The sequence below is a fragment of the Rhipicephalus microplus genome, chromosome 3 (assembly GCF_043290135.1).
Source record: "Rhipicephalus microplus isolate Deutch F79 chromosome 3, USDA_Rmic, whole genome shotgun sequence".
In the NCBI taxonomy this organism is placed as follows: Eukaryota; Metazoa; Arthropoda; class Arachnida; order Ixodida; family Ixodidae; genus Rhipicephalus; species Rhipicephalus microplus.
Window position 1 is genome coordinate 98065536 of NC_134702.1, and position 27336 is coordinate 98092871.

The following is a 27336-nucleotide window of genomic DNA, read 5'->3' on the forward strand; positions in this document are numbered from 1 at the left end:
CGATGTCATCAGGTGATTTCTCGTTTCACTCGTGTTGACGTCGACGACGATCACCTTTCAGGTTTGATGGGGCATATAAGGGTTAGTGCAATGTGAGTAGGCTAACTGGCGGAACATGGGAGAGGCCTTTGTCCTGCTGCAGTGGACGTAGTCAGGCCGATGATGATGATGATTATGATGATGATGATGATGATGATGATGATGATGATGATGACTCACTTGCGGCGTCAGTGGACATATATGACTCGGCGTTGACCACTCTGATATAGTCATATACGCGCATGAGGACAGCAGTATCCGACGGCTGTGGCCCGTTCAGCGCACGCCAATGCTATTCGTCGACGAGAGGTATTCGTGCCGCACGGTTCGTGTCACGAATATTCAGCACGTATACTGCAATTAAGGGCAACGCGTAAAAAAGCTATCGTGGGTTTAAACCAGCCACACCGTGATGCTCCGTACCTCGTGGCGTTTGCTAAAGTACTTTCTCCCATGTCCTTCGCTTTTTCAATTGTTAAATCGTTTGAACAACAGATTTTTAATAACGACGGAAACCTATGTCCTGTCGCACTGAACCCTTCCAAACACTCAGTAAAGTTGCTACGAATCAAAAGAAAAGAAAAAAAAAACATGTCATGTTATCCTGTCCCAAGCTTTTCTCATTTTTTTTCTTTCGCGATGGCAAGCGTATAACAGCGATTACGCAATGGCGTGTAATTGCGTGAACGTATAAAGATGGTGACACCAAAATCTACCAGGCTTGGCTGCCAGCTCATACGAAACATCGTACGAAACAGCGACGTTTTTCAGCGGCCATTATTATTTTTTTAACTTCATTTCCACCAACACTTAAAAAAACTAAAGGATTGCCTGCTAAGCAAGGTGGGACGAGTTCTATTCTGGGCCACAATGAGTGCCTATCCGAGGGGCGAAATAAAACAACGTGTGCGTGTTTGCATTTAGGCGCGCATGAAATAAAGCAATGGGAGACGAGGGGCGCGGCACTACCCTTGTAGCATTTTTGTAGCATTTTTTCCATAGCCAAGAAAAGTTGTTCGTGAGTGTAGAGTGCACTCAAGAAAGAGAAGAGAGTCATTCGAATCTTTTTTTTTTTCTGAGTACTGACTTGACGCATTTATGACTCTTTTAAAAGAGACACGTTAACCCTCTTGGGAGCGATAGAGACTCTTTATTAAAAAAACGGAGAGAGTTTGGTCGACTTCTATATACCCTGACATGCTACTTTTTAAAATGAAGAAGGAGGGGACTAAAATACTAAGAGAATGATAAAAAGGTCTAATAACAAAAAAAGTCACAGCTTTGTCGTAAAGGCGAAGCAATGAACGTGGTAGCAACAAATTGGAAGGTCACGCGGAATGGAAAACAGGTTGAAACGTGCCCCGCGTTTCTCACGCACAAATGACGTTAAGAACGTACTCACAACTACAGATGAACGAGACTAAACGTCTCAGCTGTTCCTTCACTGTGTCTGAAAAGCGAGCCACTTTCGCAAACGACAACTGTGCAACAATTTCAGTGACCTTTGTGCGCCTGGTAACTACAACGGAATCATTCTGGTGAAAGTCCAAAGCCAGTCAAGACGTGCAATCCTCCCCACCGGGAGATAAGGGCACGCGAATGAGCGTCCACCTACCTCCTCTCCGCGGGGCAAAGTACCCGTGGGAGATGAGAGCGCGCGCCGCCGCGTCGTGACGATGTGGCGACGCGCACTCATTGCGCCATCTTGCTGGTAATGCTAAAAACACGATAGTCCCCCCCCCCCCAAGATGCCCGGTAAGTGTTCGATATAAATAGTTTGCCATTTGAACGTTTAAGAACATGCTCTTCGGTGGTTCAGAGGTTAACGCCCCGCACTCACGTTACAGTAGTGTCGCGTTCGATTCCGCGCGCCGGAGTCCTTTTCTGGATTATTTTTCTTTCTTGCGTGTTTATATATATAGATACGCATACATATATGGTGAGAAATGGCGACAACGAAGCTGATGCCGGCGGCAAAATTCAGCCGAGATTTTCCATATAAGCGCTATCGCAAAATATGAAATGTGCAAGTGGACTTAATAAAAGTACTTAGAGTGAGGGTATCAAATAGGTTAACATTTTCTAATGTGAATCGTCCTATCATTAGAGCCTGCCGACAAGACCAGTTTCGGACAGGTACCTGATTGACTGATGACTGTAAAACCCAACGCTGTTTTTAAGGTCCGTGCACTGGGCCTAATATGTTGCGCAATGTTAACTGGTCATGGCAAATCATGCCCATTTGTCGTTCACTCATTGGAGTTCACTCTATTCTCGTCGAAGAGACATGTTACTTAAAATCAAAAGAGTTAACGTGACTCTTTTAACAGTTTCGCCAGTGCAAATAAATAAACTGGGCGCATATTTTTCAGAAGCTGACGTACAGCGAGAGAGATGCTTCAGCGAGAGAGATGTCACTCTAACTCAGGTGAAGCCGTGAGTCTGAGTTGGTGAGTTCGAGTCCGAGTGAGTTCCGTCTAGAACGACTACTGTAAGTTTGAGTCCGAGTGAGTCTGGTTGAGGAAAATTTTGGTTAGTCTTATTCGGAGTGTGTTCTCGGAGCAAAATGTATTCTTTGAGTAATTCTGAGCGACGTGGGCGTTGTCAGGGAGAGGGGGGTGAAACAGGGGCACCACCCTCTGAATCCGTACCAGCAGTCGCCCCAACCCCTCCCCAAACTACAGCAGCACTCTCCCCCTCGCCCAGCCGAGATGGGCCCCCCGGAACGAAAAAAATTGCTGCCAACGCTCATGCCGAGTGAGCTCCCATGTCTTTGCTGATCTATGGTCACAGCTAATTATGAGTGAACGATGACATCACTTAAATAATATAGGCACGGGTCGAACATTTTCCGTTCCATCTGACCCGCAGGATCCCATCACAGATGGCTACCCCTACGAGCGAAGAACAATTTACCGTCTAATGTGGGCTAGGCCAAAAAAACACTATTGTGCTTCCCGAAGTCTACAAGACGTCACGAGCGTTTGTAAGCTACTAGAGCATATTTGGGCCCTGTGTGTTCCCACTGTTTCCTATTCTCCTCCTTCTTAGAACTCCATGTTATCCATTATTACCTTTTTTTCGTCGCATGGGTAGCGCAGCCAACCGAAGGCGTGCTTGCTTGACCACCTTGCCTTTCTCTTTGTTTCTTTCTGTCTCTCTCAGGCCAGTATTGAAACACTGCTCCAAATGAAAAAAAATGCTGAAAACCCCACACACCTCGATCGCGGCCGGCGTCTGTCTCCCTGGTGGTTGCCGTGAGGCCCCCGGCCAACGGCCGACGACAGTGGTCGGACCTGCGGAAGTAGCGCCGGTAAGCGGTGGCCCTCATCCAAATGGTCGTCCGCAGCCGCCACAGCCCCGGTCTCCGGCCGCAGCCTGTCCGCCGAGCGGGGCCGTCTCCTGGTCGCGGAGCAACAGGAGCGCGGTCTCTGGGCGGTGCCCTGCGAGGCCATCCGACGGGAGGAGGCCCGCTGCAGCGGGGCATCTCCCCGGCCACTTTTCTGCACGCTCGGCAGTCGCAGTGAGGACCGCAGGCTCGAGCGCGTTTTCCTGCGACAAGTTGTGCCGGCGCTTGAATATCTCTTACTCCTTTATTTTATGAACATTGGAGCTGTTTGAGCAAGCAGTAAGTCCCAAAACCCCGATATGATTATGACAGACGTCATAGTGGACGGCTTCGGAAGAAATTTTGACCATGCGGTGTTCATTAATGAGCACTGACATCACACAGTACATGGGCCTCTATTTCGCCTTCACTAAAGTGCGACTACCGTGGCCGGGATCAAACACGCGACCTTCGTGTCAGCAGCCGAACACCGCCGCTGATCCATCACGGCGAGCCGCACTTAATGCACAAATACAAACGAAATATTATGCCTCAAAGGCATCTCTACGTCGCAATAAAACAGAAAAAGATGCTACAAAATGTGGGTATGTGCCAAGCAGCTCTTAGCCTAGCATGATATTCATACATAGTATAGTATAACGGAAGGTGGGAAATGAAGACGGAGGATGAGCGTTGTGAGGGTGAGAAGACAGCAGAGGAGGGTAAAGGCTAAAGCACTGCACAGCCTTGAATAGCGTTTTTTAACAAGGGGGTGTGAAAGGGGAGTGAGGTGGACTAATATGGGGGTTGGCAGGACTAAAGAGTGGACAGAGAGGGCAATATCGAAAGAAATAAATAAAGAAAAATAAAAGAAAGAAATAAGAACGAACACAACATGTATTTGCCAGGTGGTGGGCGTGGCACTTGCTCGCCAGCGTTGCAGTTTACTCAGATTTCACAGGAGTAGAACTACCTTTAATTTTTAGGGGCGAAGCTCCTTATAGCGGCACCCGTTCGTCCCTCGTAGCCATTGTAGTGTGTAACAAGTATAACATTTTGGCCTCCAAGGTAGTGCTGGTGAGAGATTTCTTTTGTGCGTTGTGGAAGAATAAAAGATAGTGCTCAATGTACTTGCCAATGGCTGCTAATGGGGAATGAGAGACAGGAGAATTCGGCTTTTAGTTAACGCGCTCACTGCGAATGTTTTATTGTTCAACAACGCACAGAAGACAAGAAAGGGTTGCTACGTTATACTTGCTGGGCGTAACCTCCTAGGTTTTAGAAAAGTTTAGCGAGAGTTGGGCCGCAGTGCTACGAATACAGTGAACTAGCATATACCATGAACTCGAGGTGGTTAAAAGTGGGCAGTAGACACGAAGCGCAAGCCATAAGAAAGTATGCGTGTGCCTCCTCTCGTTCAGTCCTTGAAATGTCCGCTGGATGGCGGTGCTTCTATATGAGGTATATATGATGAAAAGATGCGAGATGGTGGTACTCGGAGTGTTGAATAGGTGGACGAACAAACACACAGACAGATCCGTGGACGGACGCACGGATGGCTTCACAGACGGATGGGCGCATGGACGGACGCAGGAGCGGATGCATGGACGAAAGCAGGGACGGACGCACGAACAGACGCACGCACGGACGGGCGGCCGCACAGACGCGCGCATGGATGGACGGAAGCAAGAACGAATGGACGGACGGATGCTTCGCCCCACTATTCATCATTCACTCCGTGGATATGCTGCCATTTCTTTTTTTTTTTTTTCAAAGAGCGAAGCTCTTAAAAACGTCGGGTGTCTGCTAAAAAATTCTCCCCGCCGTTGCTTATGAGGCTCCGTTGCTTATGAGCCGCGCCCACTGACGGAGACGCACCACGAAGTCGCGGCGCTCAGCTTGCTCGACGTAGCGCGATCCGAGTAAGAGCGACGAAATGGCCACGCTACTACAGCTGCTGCCACAACCAGCTTTGCGAGTTAGTTCGGTCGCTGGAGTTTGTACGCTCTTGCAAGGTCTCTGACAGGCGGTGGTTCGGCTCTGCTCTGTATACGACAAAAAAAGATCGAGCATCAGTCAAAAAGGCCACGTCAGGCCCCTAATATCAACCGTCTTCGTTCATTCCTAATCTTTACACGGCTAGGGTGGGCTTCACACTTTCTCTTAAATACTGCGAGCCTTCATGGGCCCTTACAGGAGTGAACACTAAATGCATAAATGTAATCGTCACCATAATATAAGAAAACGCAGATAACATCTATTCCACTTCGCCATTATGCTTGGTAAGAAAAGGTTGTCTACATATTTCTTCAAGAAAAACAACGCAAGTTGTGTTTATAATACTCAGTATTACACACACAAAATGACAGTATAGAAATGATTCGGCGATGTAGCGACACATAAATATTTCAAGGCATTCTACCGAAAAAAGCTAGATTTTTTTGCGGTGAATTCCTTAAATTATTAAAATTCGGGCAATCGCGGGGCAGGTTATTGCATGATTCCGTCGTCCCAGATTCGTGCCTAAAAGGACACCAATGAGAAAGAATGAGGCCCGCTATATTACTGAAACCACTTCTAAGTTAACGAAGCATATAGAGTACAAGCTCGTTAATACGAGCTTGAGCGGGACGATAAAATTTCTCGAATTTTGTGGAGTTCGAATGGTTGGGCGGGTGGTAAAATGTACAAACATCGCGCCACACAGCGCAAGCAGAATCCAACGAAGCCACCTCTGGTGTCGTCATCGCGGACTAGGCGCTACTACACGTTTGTGAGAGGTGATTCTGTTCAGTTCATGGAACTTTTAACGGCAACCAAAATTAATTCGCCAGTCAATGATACGCCCAAAACAAGAGCAGTGAGCCCTACTGTCGAAATATATGACGCAATTTACACTTCAAAACACGTTCCTTTAAATTTTATAGTTAACGTAATCAAAATTAAAGGTAATTGTGGTCTCCCCTGGGTGTTCTCTGAAACAGACTAAGGCTAATTAAACAACAACTATAGGCAATTTTCACTAGCTTGTGTTTCCTCCGTCGCGACTCCATGGACATCATTTGTAGGTTACCCAAGAGCTCTAGCACAAGATCTGAAGTCTCATCTACTGAGAAATGCTGTTGTTCTGTTGTTTTGCATCTCTAATGAATTCAGTTCGGTTAGGTTTAGCAGTATAGCGTGATTACTGTGGGCCGACTTCTGCGTTGAGGGATAAACAACCGGGGGTCTCCAGTTCAAATTAACTGTCGTGGATATCCACCTGTTTGAATTATTAGGAGCTTTCCCTTATTGCAGTACACAGGGCTCCACTGGTACTATAGAGCATCAGTTCTACTTAACTCAAGTTGGAATTAACCTAGTTCGATTCGACGAACTTTCACCGGATTGGATTAACACAGCAAGATCAATGCATTGGATAAAAAGGCTGTATGTGTCCTTAGTCACTATAAAAATGTTTCTTAATTATGCTTAGTAATATTGTATTCGCACGTCAACACGCAAAACATGATTATAATATTCATTGTACATTTATAAATAATAATTAACCTACAAAAGCGCTTAACAGAGAAGAGACAAATAAAGAAAAAAATCATTAGCCTAACCGCAGCCCTCTCTCTTCCTACGCCCCCCCCCCTTTTCCTAGGGTGGCCCAGTTTCAAAAAAGAATTACAATTTCGCCAAAAAGGGCGAAGAAATGAATGCGATAGCAACACATTCAAACGTTTTACGTAAGAAGGCTAGCATTTTTAGGAGCAATATTATTAGTAGTTAACATGCACTTGCTAAGTAACGAAGTTTTATGCAGCGTGGTCAGATGACCACAAAGAGGCTCGTGCGAAGTGACGGCGTTGATCTACGAAGTGAGGCAGTCAGTCCAATTACTTATATCAGATCTCACGTAACTCTACAAAACACTGGTGTAAGCGAACACGGCCGCTCCAGGTACACTCTTGGCCCCGTTTTTCTTGTTGAAAGCGCAGCCCGTAGAAGCTCTCGCCTGCTGTGGGGGCACAAGGCACGCGCTGATCGGTGCCGCTATAGCACAGAAACCATAAGCACCCCCTCCCTCTCTTCGCTCACGAGATAAGCGTGCAGACCACCCCGTCCGGAAAGGCGATGTTCTCTCCGCAGAATGAGGAGGCCAGCGTATCCTTCCCCGTAATATATACATACATACACATATACGTGTATGACGGCAGCGACGACACAAAAACCAGCCGATACTGTCCACATAATTGTTATCGCAGTAAAACGCACGTCACAACGAATGCAAGAATTAAAACAAGACGCTGACGTACTTCTCAAGACGCCCTGCCTTTAATAATAATAGTAATAGCTGGGGTTTTACGTCCCAAAAACCATTATCAGAGACGCCGTAGTGGAGGGCTCCAGAGGTTAGGACGACCTGGTGGCCGTTGATTTAACTTCACTGTCGACTACTGATGTAAAGTCACTTCACTGCAGCGGTGTCATCGAGGGATTGGAAAATGAGCCCGAGCATTCAGCTTCTCGGCAAGGCAGGGTTGCTGTCGTCGTTTGGAAAACAGGGCTGCAACTGTGCTGCCTAATGACACCGTGCGTACATAGTAACTCCAGGCGCGAGCAGGCGAGCCTTTTGGAGGCCAGAATATGCGGCCGGTGCACGCATAGTACGCGACAGTTGTGGAGGAGCACGCGCCATGGATTTGCGGCTCCGACTGCCGCGGCTGCTGCTACTGCGTAGGGCAAAGCAGCGTCGCCAGCTGTTATGCGCCGGTAGCGAAGAGGACGTCTTATTTATCGCGCTGCGCGGCCTCGCCGATTGTGACGGCTGCGTTGCGGCGCGCATGCCGGTCGTACACTATACTGACGCGTGTGTTTGTGTGTGCGTGCGTGTTGCGCCAGAAACGCCGGTCATGCGAAGTTGACCGCTATCACTGCGTGTGCATCCCTTTGCTTCCATACTGCTCGGTGTGCGTGTGCCGAAGGGTGATTCTGTACAAACCAGTGCACCCAACGAAGAGGTCTCTTTGCGATTACACTGGCGAGTCGAACCGGCGACCAGTTTTTAAAGGGTATACCATGGCCCGACGCAGCTCAAGCGGAACCAATCCTGTCTACTTCATCAACGGTCAGTCTGTACCGAATAATAACAACCTCGTTCACTTGGCATATCTTAAATTCCTTCCTGACACATAATTATAAAGAGTAAGTCCATCATTCCGGATTCGAAGGTAACTGTGTTTCGTTGCGATGACTCGACTGCTGCCGCATGCTTTAAGTCATACGCACGGCTTCTGCGTAGACAAAATGTTTCATTACGTGCCGCTTCTGGGAAAGAAATTCGAAGATGGTGTCAGCCGGTATTGACGGTGTAGTACACCTTGCGATTGTGGCCGTACTCGTTCATGAATGGATGAGCCTTCATGTACGCACATGATTTGCGGATTAAATTCTTGTTTGCATTTCAGTGACTAAGGTTTATTTGACAAACAATATCAAGGGGGGGGGGGGAGGAAATAAAAACATAAAATTTTTAAAAGTGCGTCTTCGGCGGCTCCAAGAAAGTAAGAAATATTGAAAATTATGCGCTTCATTTTTCTACCCAACAGCTCCGCCTATTCTCTCGGGAGGCACAGGTACTTCATCTTTACTGAGTTGCATTAATAAATATTTTTAAAGGTGGTATGCTGAATGGATGGCGAAATATTTATTCCTAATATTTTGGAAATCATTAACAACTTGTGCTTTCCCAAGCGAATGGAAAACCGCTAAAGTTATACCAGTTCACAAAGGAGGTAACAAAATTGACGCTTCCAACTTCTGCCTTATTTCACTGACCAGCACAACGTGCAAGTTTCTTGAACACATCATCCTTAAACACATTACTACGTATGTCGAAGAAAAACATTTATCACCATTCCAACATGGTTTTCGCAAACGTCTTTCTACAGCAACTCAGTTAACCAAATTAGTACACGAAATAGCACAAGCCATTGAAAATAAAAAAAACAGATAGATTTCATACTTCTCGACTTCTCAAAGGCATTTGGTCGGGTGTCACATAAAAAACTAACCATAAAAGTCGAAGCAGCATTAAGTAAGGGCCAAATTACTGACTGGATCAGCGCTTATCTATCAAACCAAACACAGTTTGTTGAAATTAATAACCAAAAATTTGAAATAAACCAAGTTATGTCCAGCGTACCTGAGGGCAGTGTTGTTGCTCCCATTTTATTTTTCATTATTATAAGTGATCCACCTGCATCTATCAATACGTACATATGGCGTTTTGCCGATGACTGTATATTATATAAAAAATATCTGTCCTAGCGACCACGTGACCCTTGAAGATGATCTAAAATTTGTATTTCGATGGTGTATGGAATGGCGGATGACATTAAAATTAGATATATCAGCTTTTCTCTGAATAACCAGAAAAAAAATGACATCCAAGTTTTCCTATGCTATCGTTGCCACTGAACTCGCTCCTCTTAGGAAACAGAGGTATCCTGGCTTAATCATATCTAATGACCTGAAATTAGAGGCACACGTAAACCTTGTAACATCATCTGCAATAAAAGATTTTTTTTTCTGAAAAGACGCCTCCATTCAGCACCGCACGCTACGAAGCTACTTGCCCATAACAGATTTGTCAGACCAGTGCTTGAGTACTCTACCATCGTTTGGTTCCCATCTACAAAAAACATAATAAATAAACTGCAAAACATGCAAAGGAAAGCAGTCAGGTTTATTTTTAATAAATATTGTACATCTGACTCCACAAACACATTATTGCAAGAATAAGCAATACTGACGCTCAGTTACCGTGCCGATATCACCCGCCAAAAAATGCTGTTTCCGATTTTACACAATTAATAAGCTTCGTATTGATCTGAACAAATGCCTATCTCACCCAGAAACTAGGCCCTCTCGTCATAACCCCCCCCCCCCCCCAATTCCTTGAATAACACAGGTTAAGAACTGACTGTCTTGAATTCTCGTTTTTTTTTTCACAAGCCATCAGGTTATGAAATAGTCTGCCTACGTACAGAACTACCTGTAGTAACGAAGATAACTTCCTGGCACTTCTTGAAAACCACCTATGTGTTTGTCAAACATAAACTCTTAGTATAGTACTAACCTTACCATTTTTGCTTTATGTAATGATATCATTTTCATCCTGTAACGAGCGATTCACACATTACTTATCTCATACATTTTCCTTATCATTGTGACTTCTTTTCATGCCGCATGCTTCGTAACTTTTGTATGGATGCTTTTTTTTTACTTTCCATGTGTGTTTGTTAGGTTTTAGGTGCAGCTTTCTTGATAATTCACCAAGTTGTTAGCGGCGAATCGAACACTCTTGTATATTTTTATTCTGTGTATGCCCGCTCTGCAAAAATCCCCGTTGGGGTTGACAGTGTGTCTGAAATAAATAAATAAAATAGGTGTTGAGACATGAAAAAGACAAAAAATCTCACACCGTTCTTTCAGAACTTATCACCCGAACAACTGGGAAAAGATGGAACAATTCAGATGCGCTCGTGATGTTCTTTGTAACGGCAGTTCTCACGCGGAGACTAGAACAACAATAAGGACAACACAATCGGCCGCCCGGTCAAGTGGAAGGTCGCACGGGCAGTGACTTGTCTGTGCATGCTCTGAAAGAAGTTGATAACATTACAACAAAAACAGCTGTGGACAAACCTGAAGACGAAAAAATTAATGATGATGATGATGGATGGTGATGATAATGATACACCAATATTGACAAACTCCCATAAGATGGGAGGAAGAAGGATCGGCCTGGAGTTGGGGGATATATATGTGATTTAAAAATTTTAAATTTATATTACAGCAGATGAGCTCAGTCAGAATAGGTGAGTCCCCATTATTCAATTCAGTTCGATTCGATTCGATTTGTTAAGACATAACATTGGCAAGGTTGAAGGGACTATAAGCCGATTGACTATGCCCGACTAGATAGGGACCATCCACTCATACATTTTCTCAGGTGCACCGAAACATAAAAATACCGCGATTTCTTTTTTTTAACATAAAACCAAATTTCAAAGGGTATAAAGAGTATTGGGAACTCACACTTCAAAATATAGCTGTATAACCAACGGCAATCACACTTAGGAAGACAAAAAAAGAAAGAAAATACATATTAACAATCTGAAACCACGGACATATGACGTTAGAAGACAAAGTACAATACAGAATATAAAATACGCATTCAGAAAAACGATTAGCTTCTACACAACTATAGAAATGTACAAAAAATACCGAAAAAATATTTCCAGCTGATAATATATTTAGGGCCCAGTACAACAGAGTAAATGGATTTTAACATTCTTAGTAAGGTTAAAATATCTACCTTTAATTATTACATACTCATCAGCCGTTTCAATGAAATGTTTGAAGGAAAACAATACGGAGAGAAATACAAGCGGTGGGCATGGACGCCATATAACCAGAACACCGTTGACAAAATTTATCTAGTGGTTTCACACTAGATAACTGGAAGTCATGGTAACTGGATTACGATGTTGTGTGCCTCCGTTAAATCTGTATTAACGCAAGGCTGGTTTGGCGACATCACTCCTATGCAATTTTTTCTTCGATATGGAATCATTAGAGCTTAATTTTTTGTCATATCGCCATTCCGGATGGATAAGAAAACGTCTTCTTGTTATCGCATTCGCTAACCTGGCGGCTGAACTTCGCAATTGAAAATGTATACTTACCTTTGGTGCTTCCGCCTTGGGCTTCAGCCACAAGAACGCTTTTGATGCCGTTTGTAGCTACACCTTCATGAAACAAAACGAATGCGACTATAAATTCCTATATACTTGTATAAGTAATATTGTATAAGTAATATTTTCATGTCTTTATACTATGCGTACACAGACAGTCACCTCTCATACTGCCTTTCATCCTGGGGTAATACATATTACACACATATTCATCATCTAGAAATCTTGCAAAGGCAGGCATTACGATTGGTTACCTTTCAAAATCATACATCTCTATCTGCTCCCATATTCCGTTGTTTAAATGTTCTACCTTTCCGCATGTTATTCCATCATAAGGTGTCACTACTAATGTTTCGTCTTATCAATACCGATCTCAATATTCGCGGTTTTACTCGCTCCAACTTCATCAATAACAATAATACAAGATATTCAAAGCGACTTAATCTACTCCTTCCTAAAATTAGAACAAATTATGGGCAATTTACTGTTGCTTTTTTAGGCATTTCAATATGAAGTTCATTGTCATCGAATATAAAGTCATCTTCATTGTTCTCATTCAAACGTAAAACTAAGGAGCATTTCATTAACACTCTGTTAGACACATAGAATTCACTAGGTTTTGTCAACCCTACTACTTCGCAATGTGCTGTTGCCACTTCCAAGTGTTTCACTTTTGCCCATTTCGATACTTGTTCACATGCGTAGCTGTTCGTGTCACTATTCTTTGTTTGAATTATTTTTGTGATTTTTTCTATCTCACTGTTAAAATTATTTTATCATTTATGTTTGTGATTGTCATGCTTGGCTTTTTAAAATTTTTTTCATACTTACGAATACTTTACCCTTTATTACTGGCCCTATTGAAATTATATAAAATAAATGACTCACTGTTCGCCTAGTTTTCTGTAAACCCCCATTTATGTTTTGTTAGGAGGTACCCCCGACAGTTTTCACTCCGGGACCTCTGAAGTTGCACTTCTTGTCCACCTTGTAATCTCGTCAAATTTCATCAAATAAATTTCAAATTTCAATTTAATTTTCAAATATTGTAGCAGTAGTGAGTTTTTTTAAAACAGTTCTTTAGGTTTTTCTTGATATTACGGTAATTTATATTCAAGATAATGACTATAGTATTTTATCTGAATAAAAGCGATCCTCCAGATTTGCAATATGTTTCTCCACACACTGTAATAGTATTGCGGCAAAGCTCCCTTTTAAAATGAGCTATTTTGCGGGAGTTGCGGTCGACTTCTGTCAATTCCCTAACTGTTAACTGCGCAAAATAAGATAGGGACTCAAGAAGAAAACGACTACACACAGAGCGCAAACTACCAGCAACTACAGTCTGCCCGTCCATCCGTCTGTCCTTCCATTCGTCTGTCTGTCTGTCTGTCTGTCTGTCTGTCTATCTGTCTGTCTGTCTGTCTGTCTGTCTGTCTGTCTGTCTGTCTGTCTGTCTGTCTGTCTGTCTGTCTGTCTGTCTGTCTGTCTGTCTGTCTGTCTGTCTGTCTGTCTGTCCTTGCTTGTAGTTGTCGTGGTCGAACAACGCCGCTGCAGTGCCGTTGCCTCATGATGGCGAGCGGCAGGGTCTTCGCGCCGCCACCGCGCAGCCTGCCAAGAACCTTCGGTCTCGTGGGCTCTCTAGTGAGCACTTTAAATACTGCAGAAACCTAAAAACATCGGAGGAAGGACAGGCCAAGACCCTAAGGAGCTTCGCCCCTACATTTTGAAACTTTGAAGAGTTTCAGCATTCAGAACTTCAGATTTTGCCATACATTGGCTTGTGGCGGTCCTGTGAAAGTGTCCATGTTCAAAACGCATGTCCAAAACATTATCTTAATCACTGATATCTGTTAGCATATACCATCTGATATTATACAGCTGTTTTATACATTGCTTATTTTTATTTCTTGCAACCATTTTATAGCCACTATCGGTTATAACAATGGAATTTTCATGGCAGTTGGGTACCACTATTAGTGGGTTAGACTAAGGTACTCGGCTGCTGACCCGCAGGTCGCAAGATCAAATTTCCGATGGAGGCGGGAATGTTGTAGGCCCGTGTGCTCAGATTTGGGTGCACGTTAAAGAACCCCAGGGGGTCGAAATTTCCGGAGCCCTCCATTACGGCGCCTCTCATAATCATATGGTGGTCTTGGTACGTTAAACCCCACATATCAATCAATCAATGAATTTGTGGGTTAGACTGTACGTGCATTTCCTTCTACAGCACTTTGTTGTATGTGATATCTTTAACTCTTTTTGAGCACGCATGTGCAACATGTCGTGTGCCCAATGTGAGAGACAGCTTACTTACGGAGTCTCCCATAGTCGTTTACAAAGTAACGCAGAACGCGATAATAGCACATTGAGCTAGAAAGTAGCACTCTAACTCAAACTAACATGTTGCACTAACATAACACTAACTTATTGCAGTGCAAAAGCGTTCCTCAGTTTGTTGTGCGACCACGCTATCACCAGAGAGCAATGGCAGATACGCGGAACATTAATTGCGTCATCTTTGAGGGCGTGTACGGCGCCACCGGAAAACGAACGTTCCAACACCAAGCGTTGGCAGGCGACTGACTTGAGCACTCGACAACGCCACAAGCAGAGCACGCGGCTATACATCGCGAAAATGGATAACGGGACTGGTATGGGGGAATTCGCGATAAAGCCGGAGGAGCAAAGAAACAACGACACAAGCGAGGATCAAGCACACGAGACGGGCGCTAACTTCAGAATTGAGTCAATTCTCAGAATTCGCGCCTATTCATCAAAGACGAAAGCGACACTGTCACCAAAGAAAGAACGGCTGATACACCAATGAATGTCATGACGCAAAACCATCTTGATCAGCTCTTTTAACTATCAAATCATACAAGCAAATAGGCAAAAAAGGTAACGATGTTACGGTAAGGAGGAGAGTAAAGAAGAAGGCAACTAGTCAAGTGACATGTTACTGCCGAAATCACGTAAAATTACGCTACAACTACTTAGTTTACACGGTCCCGTCAAATAAACGTAATATCACGTAACAACAAGTCATGGGCCATGTTCCCGTCAAAACCACGTAAAATCAAGTAAGGCCTAGCACCCCATGGCACAACTCAGCGATACCTTGTAAAGCCTAAGCAAAAACCTGACAAGTTCGGTGATTGACAAGTTGAACGTGACAAGTTCGGTGATTATGAGCTCCGCTGTGACTTGGTGTTGCGCAACTTGTTCAAGCCGCCATCATTTTCTTTTTTGTTGGTCGAGTAAACACGAAAAACACAAGTTCTTAACAGTTTAATTGAACAAAAATACATTAAAACTGCGGGCATACCTTCAGGTTTAACACAAATGAAATGACGCTGGATGACATAAAACACAAGGGCACATCTTCGTGGTCTTCTCCTTTTCCAGGGCTATAGGCCTGCGTCGTTCGACAATGGTAAACCTCAAGCTCTGCAGTACTAGCCAGCCCACGAGTCTGTTTTTTTTTTTTTTTGAAATTGTTGAGTGAACTACAGACGGACGAAAAAATAAAGAAAGAAAGACACTACTGAAGGCTGAAGCTCGATGACTTATAGAAAAAATCCAACAAATAGGGCAAGGAGGAAATGTTACACGTTTTCGGCATTTCGATTCACCTGCTATTTTGTGAGAGCAAAGAAATGTCAACTGGCTGACATACTGATGTCCTGCAGATGTTACTGATTTAGAAAACTTCGTTGCTGTGCACATAAGTATGCACACTGGAGAGCATGAAGAAAGAAAGGCATGAATTTATTTGCTGACTTGTGCCTAAAAAATTGATTCCTAGCATGGAGGAACGTAACAGTTGTGCGGGTGCATTGAACATTGTGAACCTATGCGTTGTTTATACTATGCCTGCATTAGGGTCAGAGAGAGGGGGGTGAAGTGAAGGGGGGAGGTTATAGCAAGAGGAATGGCCACCCCTCCCCCTCCCTTCCCCACGCTTCCTCCTGGTGCTGCCCCAGTAAGGATCGTCTTACAGAAAGGATAGACGGGCACTTACGTATGTTGTGTTCTCGCCTAACTTCAAATGGCTGCAACATCCTCACAGCCGTGTTAACATGGCTGTTAACTTCCGCTAAACATAACTAGTAGACTAACGACACTACAAAAACGAGTGCCGCGTATTTTTTTTAAATTAAATATATGAGATTAGGCACCCGGGAAGTATTTATGCGATATGACACGCTTACGGCCGATCAAGTTTACCATTGCAAACTTATGCAGCATATACACACCACGGGCATGTATACAGATATTGGCACGGTAGCTGAACCTCTGAACGCGTTTAGGTAGCGGATAAGGAGGCTCCCGAAGATTAGGATAAATTACGGGAAACAATTATTATCCTATCAAGCTACACAATTTTTGGACAAACATACATAATAACGTGGACATATAGACTCGGCGAGATCAAAACAATGTACAAAACATTTGTCGTGCCGACAGCATGCTTGTTGTAGGCTGGCGTGACATTTACATTTTTATACTACTAGCATTTCCGCTTTCTAATGTTTATCTATGTGCGTGGTACTGACGCATTGATATTCAAAACATATCTATAACGCGATACAAAGCTCTGTTCTTTAGTTTACTTGGTGTATGTATACTGCGTAATTGAGCGAGTGGTCTGTATGAACCACTTGTTTATGTTATGCGCATTTCGTTTTAATTTTGTTCAAATATGTCTTCTGTGCTAATAATGTAATGATGTACATATGCAACATTTTTGACCAGAAGAAGTGGATGTGAACTTTTCAGTTTTTTCGGTTGTATATTGAACGCAACTCGATTTTCTTCTCTATTTAATGTGTACACTATTGCACATGTTTTTGAAAACGCTGCACGAATTGAATGGGGGCAGGGGCCTCGTCAGGCTGTTTAAGCCTTTAGTCATTGTCTCCGCAGCAAATTCTTCGAAAAACAATGATTATGATTGATTGACTGATTGATTGATTGATTGATTGATCATAACATAACGTTTCCTTCCATCACACCTTGATTATCTGTATATCCCGCACTCTGTCGGCAAAGTCACCGAGCCAGATGTCTGTGACGGCTTGGAAACAGAGTCATGGCCACACACAGTATATACCGCCGATGTCGTACGTGTGTACGCGCGCACATAAGCCCGACATGCCGGTACGGCCGTAGTTCATCTCTCTCCGTGCCGCCAGGACGTGCCAGGTGTTTCTATGACAGCCGCTTTCTTTTTTGTTAGCTCGTTTGTTTTATTTCCGGAACGGAGAGGAACACATTGGACGCGCGTGCCATACCGGTGCGCATCTGCGACACTTCAAAATTCGAGCTTCAGAACTAACCGAGTGCAAACTGAACTTGTCCTGTACGCTTGTGTCGACTTGGACGCCGGACATTTACCTCGGCCGAAGGGACTTTCCCGTCTCGGGTTGAGCGGATATCATCGAGGCCACGTCGCAGCGCTGTTTCTATTTGGAGTTAAGAAGCCCTCCGACCAACGCCGACATGATGGGTGACGCGGTAAGCTTTTCAGCCGTGGCGTGATTCATCGTGCGTGACTACGAGTTCAGTACGTGCCGCTGATTTTTTTCCAAAACATACGCGCAAAGGTCACTTCTACCGTCTTAGGGTTAACACCTGTACATAATAGCTACGGTGTTGCTGTATTCTTTGGTACCACTCTTCTTTATTTATGGTTGATCCTTGTTCTTTGAGCTCGTTCATTAGACGATAGGCGCGGGTGTGACGGGAAGGGCGTATGCCCAGTGCCACGCCCTGAGTTGCGTTGATGAGGTCCAGCTCCCCTGACTTATGAGATAAGAATAGAAGTAAAAGTGAAAGATGTCCTAATGTTCTTTTAAGTTCGTTTTTCATCTCCAGCAAAAATAAATATATGTAATAAATAAGCTGGACAGACTTTATATTGTCCTCCACATTCCCTTAGTGGTTATATTCATCTACGTGTCACCTTGAAAGCGCAATCGCGACAGTCCGTAAGTCAATCGTGGTTCAAGCGATAGTCCTAGACTCAATATTTTACGCCGTGAGAGCCCTGCTCTCGGAAGTGGCGCAGTTGTGCTCTAACGGAACTACGTCATATGTACACTTTAGCGTTCAACTATATTCGTACAGACCCATATAGTTGAAATATTCCGGAAATATACTTTTCCAAATATTGATCAAATGACCTCAGTATCGTAGTTTAGTGCTTAATGAATTGATTGCCACAAAGGTTTTGTTGTCTTAGAATTCTTCAAGAACGAGCGAAAACGAGTGTTTGTTGCACGCTTTAAGTCCCGACTGGAGCGCTGGAAACTACACAGGGAAGGATGACATGGCGAAAAGAAGCTACGTCACGCGCGCGTCATGAATCATGGTCCCGTTGTTCCTGAACGCGCCAGTTTTGTAACTGTACAATTTAAGCCCGCTACAGACTGCAATGGCACCACGCGGTGACCACCCGTACCAAAGAAACGCATCTAATTCAAACGCCGCTCCTGATTTACGTCAGCTATCTACCACTAGCAGCAATTTTTTCTCTTCGGCGATATGCAGCTGTGGCCCCACCCACAAGCACGTGATGAAAAACTCATGGAGTGTTTTGACGTCATGGTACTGTAAGAACCAAAACTAGGTACTGTAAGAACCAAAAAGATGATATAATTACGTTTTCAAATTGTAGCATGCATCGAAGTGAGTGAGGACACGACGGCGTCGTGAATAGAGGGCAGTTGAGAGATAGGCAACTTCGCGCTCTATACTTGTCAACTTTACACGAGTACGAAATTTGGCTGAATTGTGCGCAGCACTGTTTGCTGTTTGTAGAACGTGTTTTTTTTTCAGCAATCATGAGGAGCTCGGAAGTGTTGAAGGGCTGAAGTGTTTGCCATTTTACGGTAATGAACCCGAATCTTCCCATTATGTGCGAAGCACCTCCGGAGGCTAAGATATTTGGCGTCTCCTGTCGTCAGCTTTTACGACAGTCTGTACGAAAACGAAAGAACAAATGGCGTCGCGAAAAATCGATCAATCTACAGATTGGACCATTAAAACCTATAATAGTAATTTTTTAATAAATCTTATCTTCAACCGGTTGGCGAAATTGTCGCTCCAACGAGTGATATTTGTGCTGAGCATTAAGCGTGCAGCGTACTTGCATTTCTGCTTTGTTATGGCGAGAATTATATAACTTACGAAAGGCAGGAATGTGTATATATATCTATATTATTGTTCTTATTATTTGTTTTATTCTAACCGTCAAGCGAAAAGAGGGATGGCCTTCACCACAAAATGGCACACAAAACTCTTCATTTTTTTATATAAATTGTCCTAGGAACGGCAGAAAAAAATTAGCCGGTGAGCGACAAGCGTCGTCATAACAACACTCACGATATTTCAGGCTCATGAAGATTCTTTTTATTATTATTTGGTAACTACGAGCATGTCGTCCGAGTATTTTGAAGTGCTACAGCGGGTTCAGTAAGTCAGGAAATTCGATATCGAGGCAGGCGTGCAGCTGGTCCTCTCACTTAAATCGCTCGAAGTATATCGAGCAAGCAAGCACGAAAGCAACGCGTCTCTAGTCTCATTGATCACCACTAACTATTCCCTACTTCTTACCTCATTGCGGTCTCCGTTGGTTACATTGATTTCCGATGCCTCTTACTGTAGGCCTATACGCTAAGCGAGATCCATGAGGCTCTCTTTACGCTGGCTTATACCGTCTGTGAAAACATTCAAAGTGTACAGAAAAAAAACGCAATGGAAAATTTCCCAACCAAATTTGATTTTCCCAGTCGCATAGTCGCCATAAGTGCGAACATCCCCCCTCCCCCCCCCCCCGTTTTTGATTATTTTAGATTTTCAGCTGTTCGCTGATAACGGTAAAATTGCTGCGAAACATGGATAATTTCATTCCAATCATCATAATACACTTCAAAATTCCGGAATGGACGTACAGCCTGTATCAATCACTAAGTAAGCTAGGCTTTTCACGATAAACCGCCTTCTGTAACGCTAATCGAAGAGAGCGGAGTGTACGGGCAAAATTATTGTTTATATATTGTGAAGCATTTGTTGTTTTGATTGAAAAACAGTTCATAGTGCATCATTTAAAAGGACACTAAAAGCAACTATTAAGTCGTCGTTGATTGTGGAAATAGCGCTCCAGAGACCTTGTAGTGTTACTTTTGTGCCGAGGAAAGGCCTATTTTGACATAAAATCACGTTTTGGTGGTCCGTATCGGGTTAGCGCATTTCAAATTACCCGCCTCAAGAAGCGGACTGACTGGACCAACTCACGTCACTGTTGCCGTGCACAACGTTGGCCGGCTTTAATGCGCTAGTAACAGCAGACCGAAAGGAGCGGGAGCCACAGCAGCAATAACGGTCATTGATCAATTTCTCGTCATTGGCATCTAGATTGCAGACGTTTTTTTTTTTTGTTTCAACTGTGCCCCACTAGATGGCACTACCTGTTTCATGTAATTACGTGAAAATTGCATTTTTTTAACCACTCGCGCCATTCCCCATAGTAACGTCCGGCGGTTTTTTTTTCCATGAGTTTAACAGAAACGAACAAGCAGCATTCTATTGCATCTCTTGGTGCACGGAAGGTTCTTTATTTGGTGCAGTTGATTGATTACTAGTGATAAATTGTAGGCGGTCCGTCTGATGTCATCGGGATCATTTTGAAAACGCCCTACTGTGGTGCTTGTGTTCTTGTGCATTTACCTTAATTTCTCGGTAAGTAGGGCACTGTTGTTGATAATATTGTCGTTTTAGATGTTGTCATACATTGAGCTTTCACTCTGACGTAAATTGTTATTTGACTTTAGTGTCCCTTTAATGTTTATTGGAGGTTTGATACTGTTGCCTACGAAGTTTGACGTCGAAACGCCTTGCACGTGCAGAGTGCAGTGACGCGATTGGAAATGCATTTGTCAGTAGTTCTCCGCTGTGGAGCAGTAGTTATAGAGATCGGCTGTTGACCCAAAGGACGCGGGTTTGATCCTAGCCTCGGCGGTCACATTTCGATATAGGCGAAATGTTCTTTGTTGACTTCTCCACTGTATGTCCACACTACCTGCGATACAGTAGTGGTGCAGGCTCTTCTCACAATCTGTATGTCCACACTGTGACAACGACTATGACGTTTTCGACCACATGCTCTGGCAGTGCCCTGCCAACAACCAACAAAATTTTCTGACCAGTCCTCTTGGGACTTCACCCTTCGAAGCACAGAGCTCAGCGCTCAGCTCAAGGCTGTCCAGAGGGCCCGGGCCGTCGCTGAAAGATTCTGTCTACCGGTCCCGACCTGGGTGGGGCCACCAGATTGATTGGTGGGGCTTTCGGCACTGCTTGCTTTCTTCTCAGGACCTCGATAAGGTTCATACTCACTCACTCGATTTCAGTGCACGTTAAAGAACGCCAGATAATCGAAATCTCCGGAGACCGCCACTACGGCGTCTCTTGTAATCGTATCGTGTATTTGGAATGTAAAACCCCACACTACAATATTATTTATCAGCAGTCAGGACAATCGGTAAAGAAGTGAGCAGCTGCTATTTATGCAGCTGCTATTGTATGGCTGCTATTGTATGGCTATTTAGCAGCTGCTATTGTGTGGCTATTTAGCAGCTGCTATTGTATGACTATTTAATGGGCATGCTTAGGAACCGAAGTATTTTTGAGCATCAATATACAGCCCAAAAGAAATCGAAATAAAGTGATGCCAGTCTTTCTTTTTTGTATGTACACTTTCCTCTCTCTCTCTCTCTTTCTCTCTGTGCGTGTAGATATGTGTGATGAGTGCGCATGTGTTTATGGTGGAGGGGGGAGGTGGGTACGTGTGTTTCGCACACGCTGTGTGTATAGGAGGCATTGCAGTGCCAACTAGCTCAAGGTTTCCACCGTGAAGCAACGTTATCGGCGTTCCGACCTGTCAACGACTTCCAATTCGAGGAACACGGAATCCAATTAGTGCTTGATTCCAGCCTACTCCCACAGGACAATAAGCTATCTTGCGCTGCCACATTGCAAAAGTGATTGTCTGTCGTTTGCCTATATACCCTTTGGTCTGCACAGCAAATCCCGGATGGCCCAAAGACCCGGTTTACAAAGGCACACAACGCTATAGTGAATATGAATGCGCGGTGCAGCCGCGTCAGGAAACAAATAAGAGATTCCGACCACCCCACACGCAAAAGAAATGAGCCAAAAAGTAGCACCTCTACGTTGTCGCGGACAACTGTCGAGAAAGCTGGCGAACGGACGCATGACGAGCTCCAATTTGTGCAGCGGTCGATTCAGCTTGCATTTGCTTTCCCTTACCGTTCTCAATTTAGCTTTGGCTCCACCTTTTGCGTGCGCTCGGAATAGACGTGTGTAGAGGCAGATGCGATGGGCCTTTTCCGTTCTGCATGTCTCTGTCGTGTATCGATTCTGTTCAATTCGAACCTGCCAGAGCTTGCTTCCTTTTTTTCCCTCTTCTCTCTCTCTCTCTTTGTCGTGTGTGTGTGTGTGTGTGTGTGTGTGTGTGTGTGTGTGTGTGTGTGTGTGTGTGTGTGTGTGTGTGTGTGTGTGCGTGCGTGTGTGCGTTTGCTATTCGCTCACCCGTGTATGGGTACCGGAAATGAATACACACGTCTACACTATATACCTAGACGGCTACCAGCTACAGGCACAGTCAATAGACAGCGCCTGGACTTATACACGCCAGGCTTGCTGCGCTCCTACAGCAAGCAGTTCGCTTAACCTTGCTTACTCACTAATCACTGACGTTTTCTACCACGGTGAACAGACGCATGGAGTCGGCTATTACAGAAATGCGAAACGCTGCAGGGCGCCTTCCGTTCGCGTTCGAACCGAAGTCACCTTGTAACGCAAGAAGCATCTTCTGGCTGAAAGGACTGCGAACTTTTAAATGCGAAGCATTTCTTGGCGGACTTCGGCGACTTTGAGCGTATCTATCTATCTATCTATCTATCTATCTATCTATCTATCTATCTATCTATCTATCTATCTATCTATCTATCTATCTATCTAGCCACTCATGACTTTTAGATCTCCTGGCCGTTTGGATCATGGTATCAATACCAAACTTCCTATGAGATAACATGACTGTATGACGAACATAACTGATTAGTCATAACATGAAAATTATGAAACGCATGTCATGAATGTCATGATTTACATTTTATGATCTTGCTGCTCTTGTGGTGGTGTTATTCACATGAAATGTTTCATAACTGGTATGGCATGACATGACTGCATGGCGAACACAAGCGACAGACAATAACATGAAACTCATGACATGCATGTCATGGAACAACATAACTACATGCCACACTTGTGATGTGCTCGCGGCCGTTTCGCTTGCTTTGCATATACCAAATTTGGTATGACGGGACGTGAGTGGATGACGAAGGTATGTGACTGGTGAACATGATAATCATGAGATTCCTGTCATGTAACAACATGACTACATTCCAGGCTCATGACACGCTCGCGGCCATTCCGCTGGCTGCACAAGTACCAAATTCGGTATTACGGGACGCGAATGGATGACGAAGGTATGTCCCTGGTACAAACATGGTGATCATGAGATAAAAACATGACTACATGCTACTCTCATGATGCGCTCGCGGCCATTTTGCTAGCTTCACGTGTACCAAATTCGGTATTGCGCGACTCGAGCGGACGACATATCTAAATGATAAGTTCCAAACACGATGATCATAACATGCGTGTCATGTAACAACATGACTACATCCCACACTGATGATGCGTTCGTGGCCGATTCGCTATAGCTTCACGTATGCCAAATTTGGTGTTACATGAATGGATGACGAAGGTATGTGACTGGTGCAAACATAATAATCATGAGATGTGTGTCATGTAAAAACGTGAGTACATGTCACACTCAAGGCGTCTATACACTTCGACTTGACCCGGTGCGCGTGCGCGCCGGCGTTCGTTTAATTGCCTCACGCCGGCAATGCCACGCCAGGCGCCGATATCCTCCTAGTAGACATCAGTGGATCTGCTCACTGACCTCCATTGTGGATCTGCCTGCTATACAGTCGCAGGCGCACGCTGCGTTGCTTTGACGCATGCGCGTCTGATCGCACACTGCGTCCCACCGTCACGAAGAGAGGCAGACGCGGTGCTGTCTATGTAACGTGATCGGCGCGAAACGCAGCATGTCGCATATCACGCCGGCTGCCACCGGGCCGCGCCGACGGACGCTGGTCGCGCCGGTCGCGTTTCGCTAGCGTGGCGTCGCTGCGCCGAGCCTGCGCGCGCGTCTACGATGCGTCAGAGTATAATGGGCCCTTCATGACGCGCTCGCCGCCGTTGCGCTAGCCTCACATGTACAAAATTTGGTATTCCGTGACGTGAACGAAGAACGAATGTAAATGACACGTCCAAACCTGATGATCATAATATGCGTTTCACGTAAAACATGACTACATGCTACGCTCATAGCGTTCTCGCTGCCGTTTCACTAGTTTCACATATACCAAATTTGGTATTCCGTGACGTGAATGAAGGACGAATGTAAATGACACGTTCAAACACGATAATTATGATATTGATGTCATGTACGGCATAACTTACCCCCGTCTCGTAACGTTGTGCTGATTTTGAAGTGACCTATCAGACTTCCTCATTCGCGCTTCGCATATCATCGATTCCCACTGCTCGTGGAATCTGCTAATTTTTTTTCTTGTCTTGCTGGCAAAAAGGTGTATAGAAAAGCCTGAATTGAAATGTATAAAACATATAATCTATCTATCTATCTATTTATCTATCTATCTATCTATCTATCTATCTGTCTGTCTGTCTGTATGTATGTATGTATGTATGTATGTATGTATGTATGTATGTATGTATGTATGTATGTATGTATGTATGTATGTATGTATGTATGTATGTATGTATGTATGTATGTATGTATGTATGTATGTATGTATGTATGTGTCTGCCTGTAAACAAGATGTATGTTTGTAGAGAATAAATATACAGCCAAGTTCGCACGCACCGCTACCAGGACCTTGTGGTTGCTGAACCGTAATATGTGGTTTCGTCTCAGAGCAACGAGGTTGCATTTTGACGGACGTTAAATGGTATAGGCCCGTGTAATATGCCATTTCAGTGCACATTGAAGAATCCCTGGTGACCTAGATTACCCCGACTCGTCTAAAACGGCATCTCTCAGCCTGAGTTGCTTTGGGAAGTTGAACTATAGTTCAACTTCCCAAAGCGACTCTAATATGCAACTAATTAACCTAGAACATACATGCAATATGCAACCAATTGACCTAGAATGCAGATACAGCCTGATCCCCCCTACCCTCCACCAAAAAAAAAAATAAGCTGACCAACTTTGGGCCGTCCAGCAGGCCCGCGGAGCAGCCGATAGGCTTGGCCTAACGGTCCCGACGTGGGAGTCGCCCGCTGCGTGCGAGGTCCGCAATAAAGTTTCGCAACCAACCAACCAACCCAAGGTTTAACCGTGTGGTGCCGCTAGCTGATAGCAACGTTTGAGACCGGAAGGTGGTGTCGTTGATCTGGTTGCGAAACATTATTGCCTTTGTGATGTTTAGGACGGTTAGAGCACTTCCACTACTGTGCAGCGGCGCAGGAAACAGACAGGGAGACGTGTTCAAACGTTTATATGCAAAAGAAGGGCTATGAAAAGTCGGTGGTGCGGGCGGCGTCGGGACGACCACCACGGCACACGAGGAAGAACAGTCCCGTGGTCTCACGACTCTCGAGCAGCGGTGGCATCGTCTAGGAGATGCCTGGACCAGCGCGACCTCGGACCTCGTTTTCGAGCTCTTGATCACCGCCCGGGTGTAGCGGTTCCACGTGCGGGTTCTGGCCAGCACAGCACCGTCAGTGCCGTGCTGAAATGCTGCTCGCCCCAGCTGCGGTGCGGCAGCTCAGTCACCGGCGTTCTTCGCCGTGGCCAGGGCACTGCCAGGTACCCTCGGGTGCACAGCTCGTGAGCTCGCGGCCCACGTCCGAGTCTGGCGCGTCGCTCGGTGCGGCTCGGCACCGCTCGGCGATCCTTGATTCAGCCAGCAACTCCCCTGGCACCTGGATCCTCGGCCACCCTGGACCTCGCCCGGCTCCGTGGTCCTCCGTGCACACGCCCCCGTATCGCCCGGCAGAACGTCTCGCTCGTCCGAGCTCAGAATTGCACGCACTGACCCGAACACTGTGAGCGCGCCTCGTGCCACCGTGTTTTGTTTTGTTTTGTTTCCCTGGGAGGTTGGCTCATACCCACTCAGGGGGATTGGCCAAGGAAGTGTAGTGCAGTTTTTCTGTGATCATTTTAACTATGTGCAATGAATTGGTATTATAATAAGACTAATGTAAAAATAAAAACAACATAAAAACAGCAAACGAAAAAAAATCAAGTTGAGCAATTTTGAGATTTGAGGTGTTATGTTTACCACTCAGCTGCGTTTACTTCACTCTGCCCTTGAGAGTAATAAATATTTTTTTTTGATTGAAGATCACAAGGGTATACGCTTGGTTGCCTGAATATAATCGCAAACGGCATTGAAAGCATCCCTGTGGCAATGTCCCAAAGCTGAGGCGCCAAAGCTTAGCGCCGTTTCCGCCGTCAATCTAAGCCCTAATTTCCGAAATGGCATAACTAGTAACCTTTTTCTAAGTATCTCGTAGCGGCGACAATACAAAAAATAATGATCTAGTGATTCCATATCTCCGCAGAATGCGCAGAGGGGTGATGTTGTCTGACCAGCTCTGTGTAGATATAAGTTTAGGGGGGGGGACACGACATCGAAATTTAGTAATTAAGACTTCGAGCTTTCTGGACTGACTCCAGTGGGGTTGCCATGGAAACATGAGGTGGTTATAGTCTGTCCTTGTAATTACTTTTTCTATCGTATCAGTGGAGATTGCTGATTTTCGATATCTTATAGCCGTGATATATTCTACATCTGGCAGAATGGACAAAACTGGCCCATCAAGTGCGGCTCGTGCTAAGGAATCGGCCAATTCATTTAATCTTAATCCACAGTGACCCGGAACCCATAGTAATCTCAGGAGTCTCAACTGCGGCGGTACTAATGTTTTGAATGTGCTTAGAATTCGAGGGTTCTCTGAAGCTGTCAGAGCTGCACAAACTGAAAGAGAATCCGTCATTATTATTGCATTGTTTTGATTTGATGGAAGTTTTCGAAG

At 44.8% G+C, this 27336-nt stretch overlaps 1 protein-coding gene across 1 annotated transcript in view; it reads left to right on the forward strand.

Moving 5' to 3' along the window:
* The first annotated feature begins 8316 nt into the window (after nt 1–8316).
* The window catches only part of LOC142761658 (ATP-dependent translocase ABCB1-like), a 155046-nt gene continuing 136026 nt past the window's right edge, over nt 8317–27336 (forward strand). Inside the window, exon 1 of the mRNA XM_075890036.1 lies at nt 8317–8480. Within this exon, the coding sequence (XP_075746151.1) occupies nt 8432–8480 (49 nt within the window). The 5' untranslated portion in view covers nt 8317–8431. The remainder of the gene's footprint in view (nt 8481–27336) is intronic.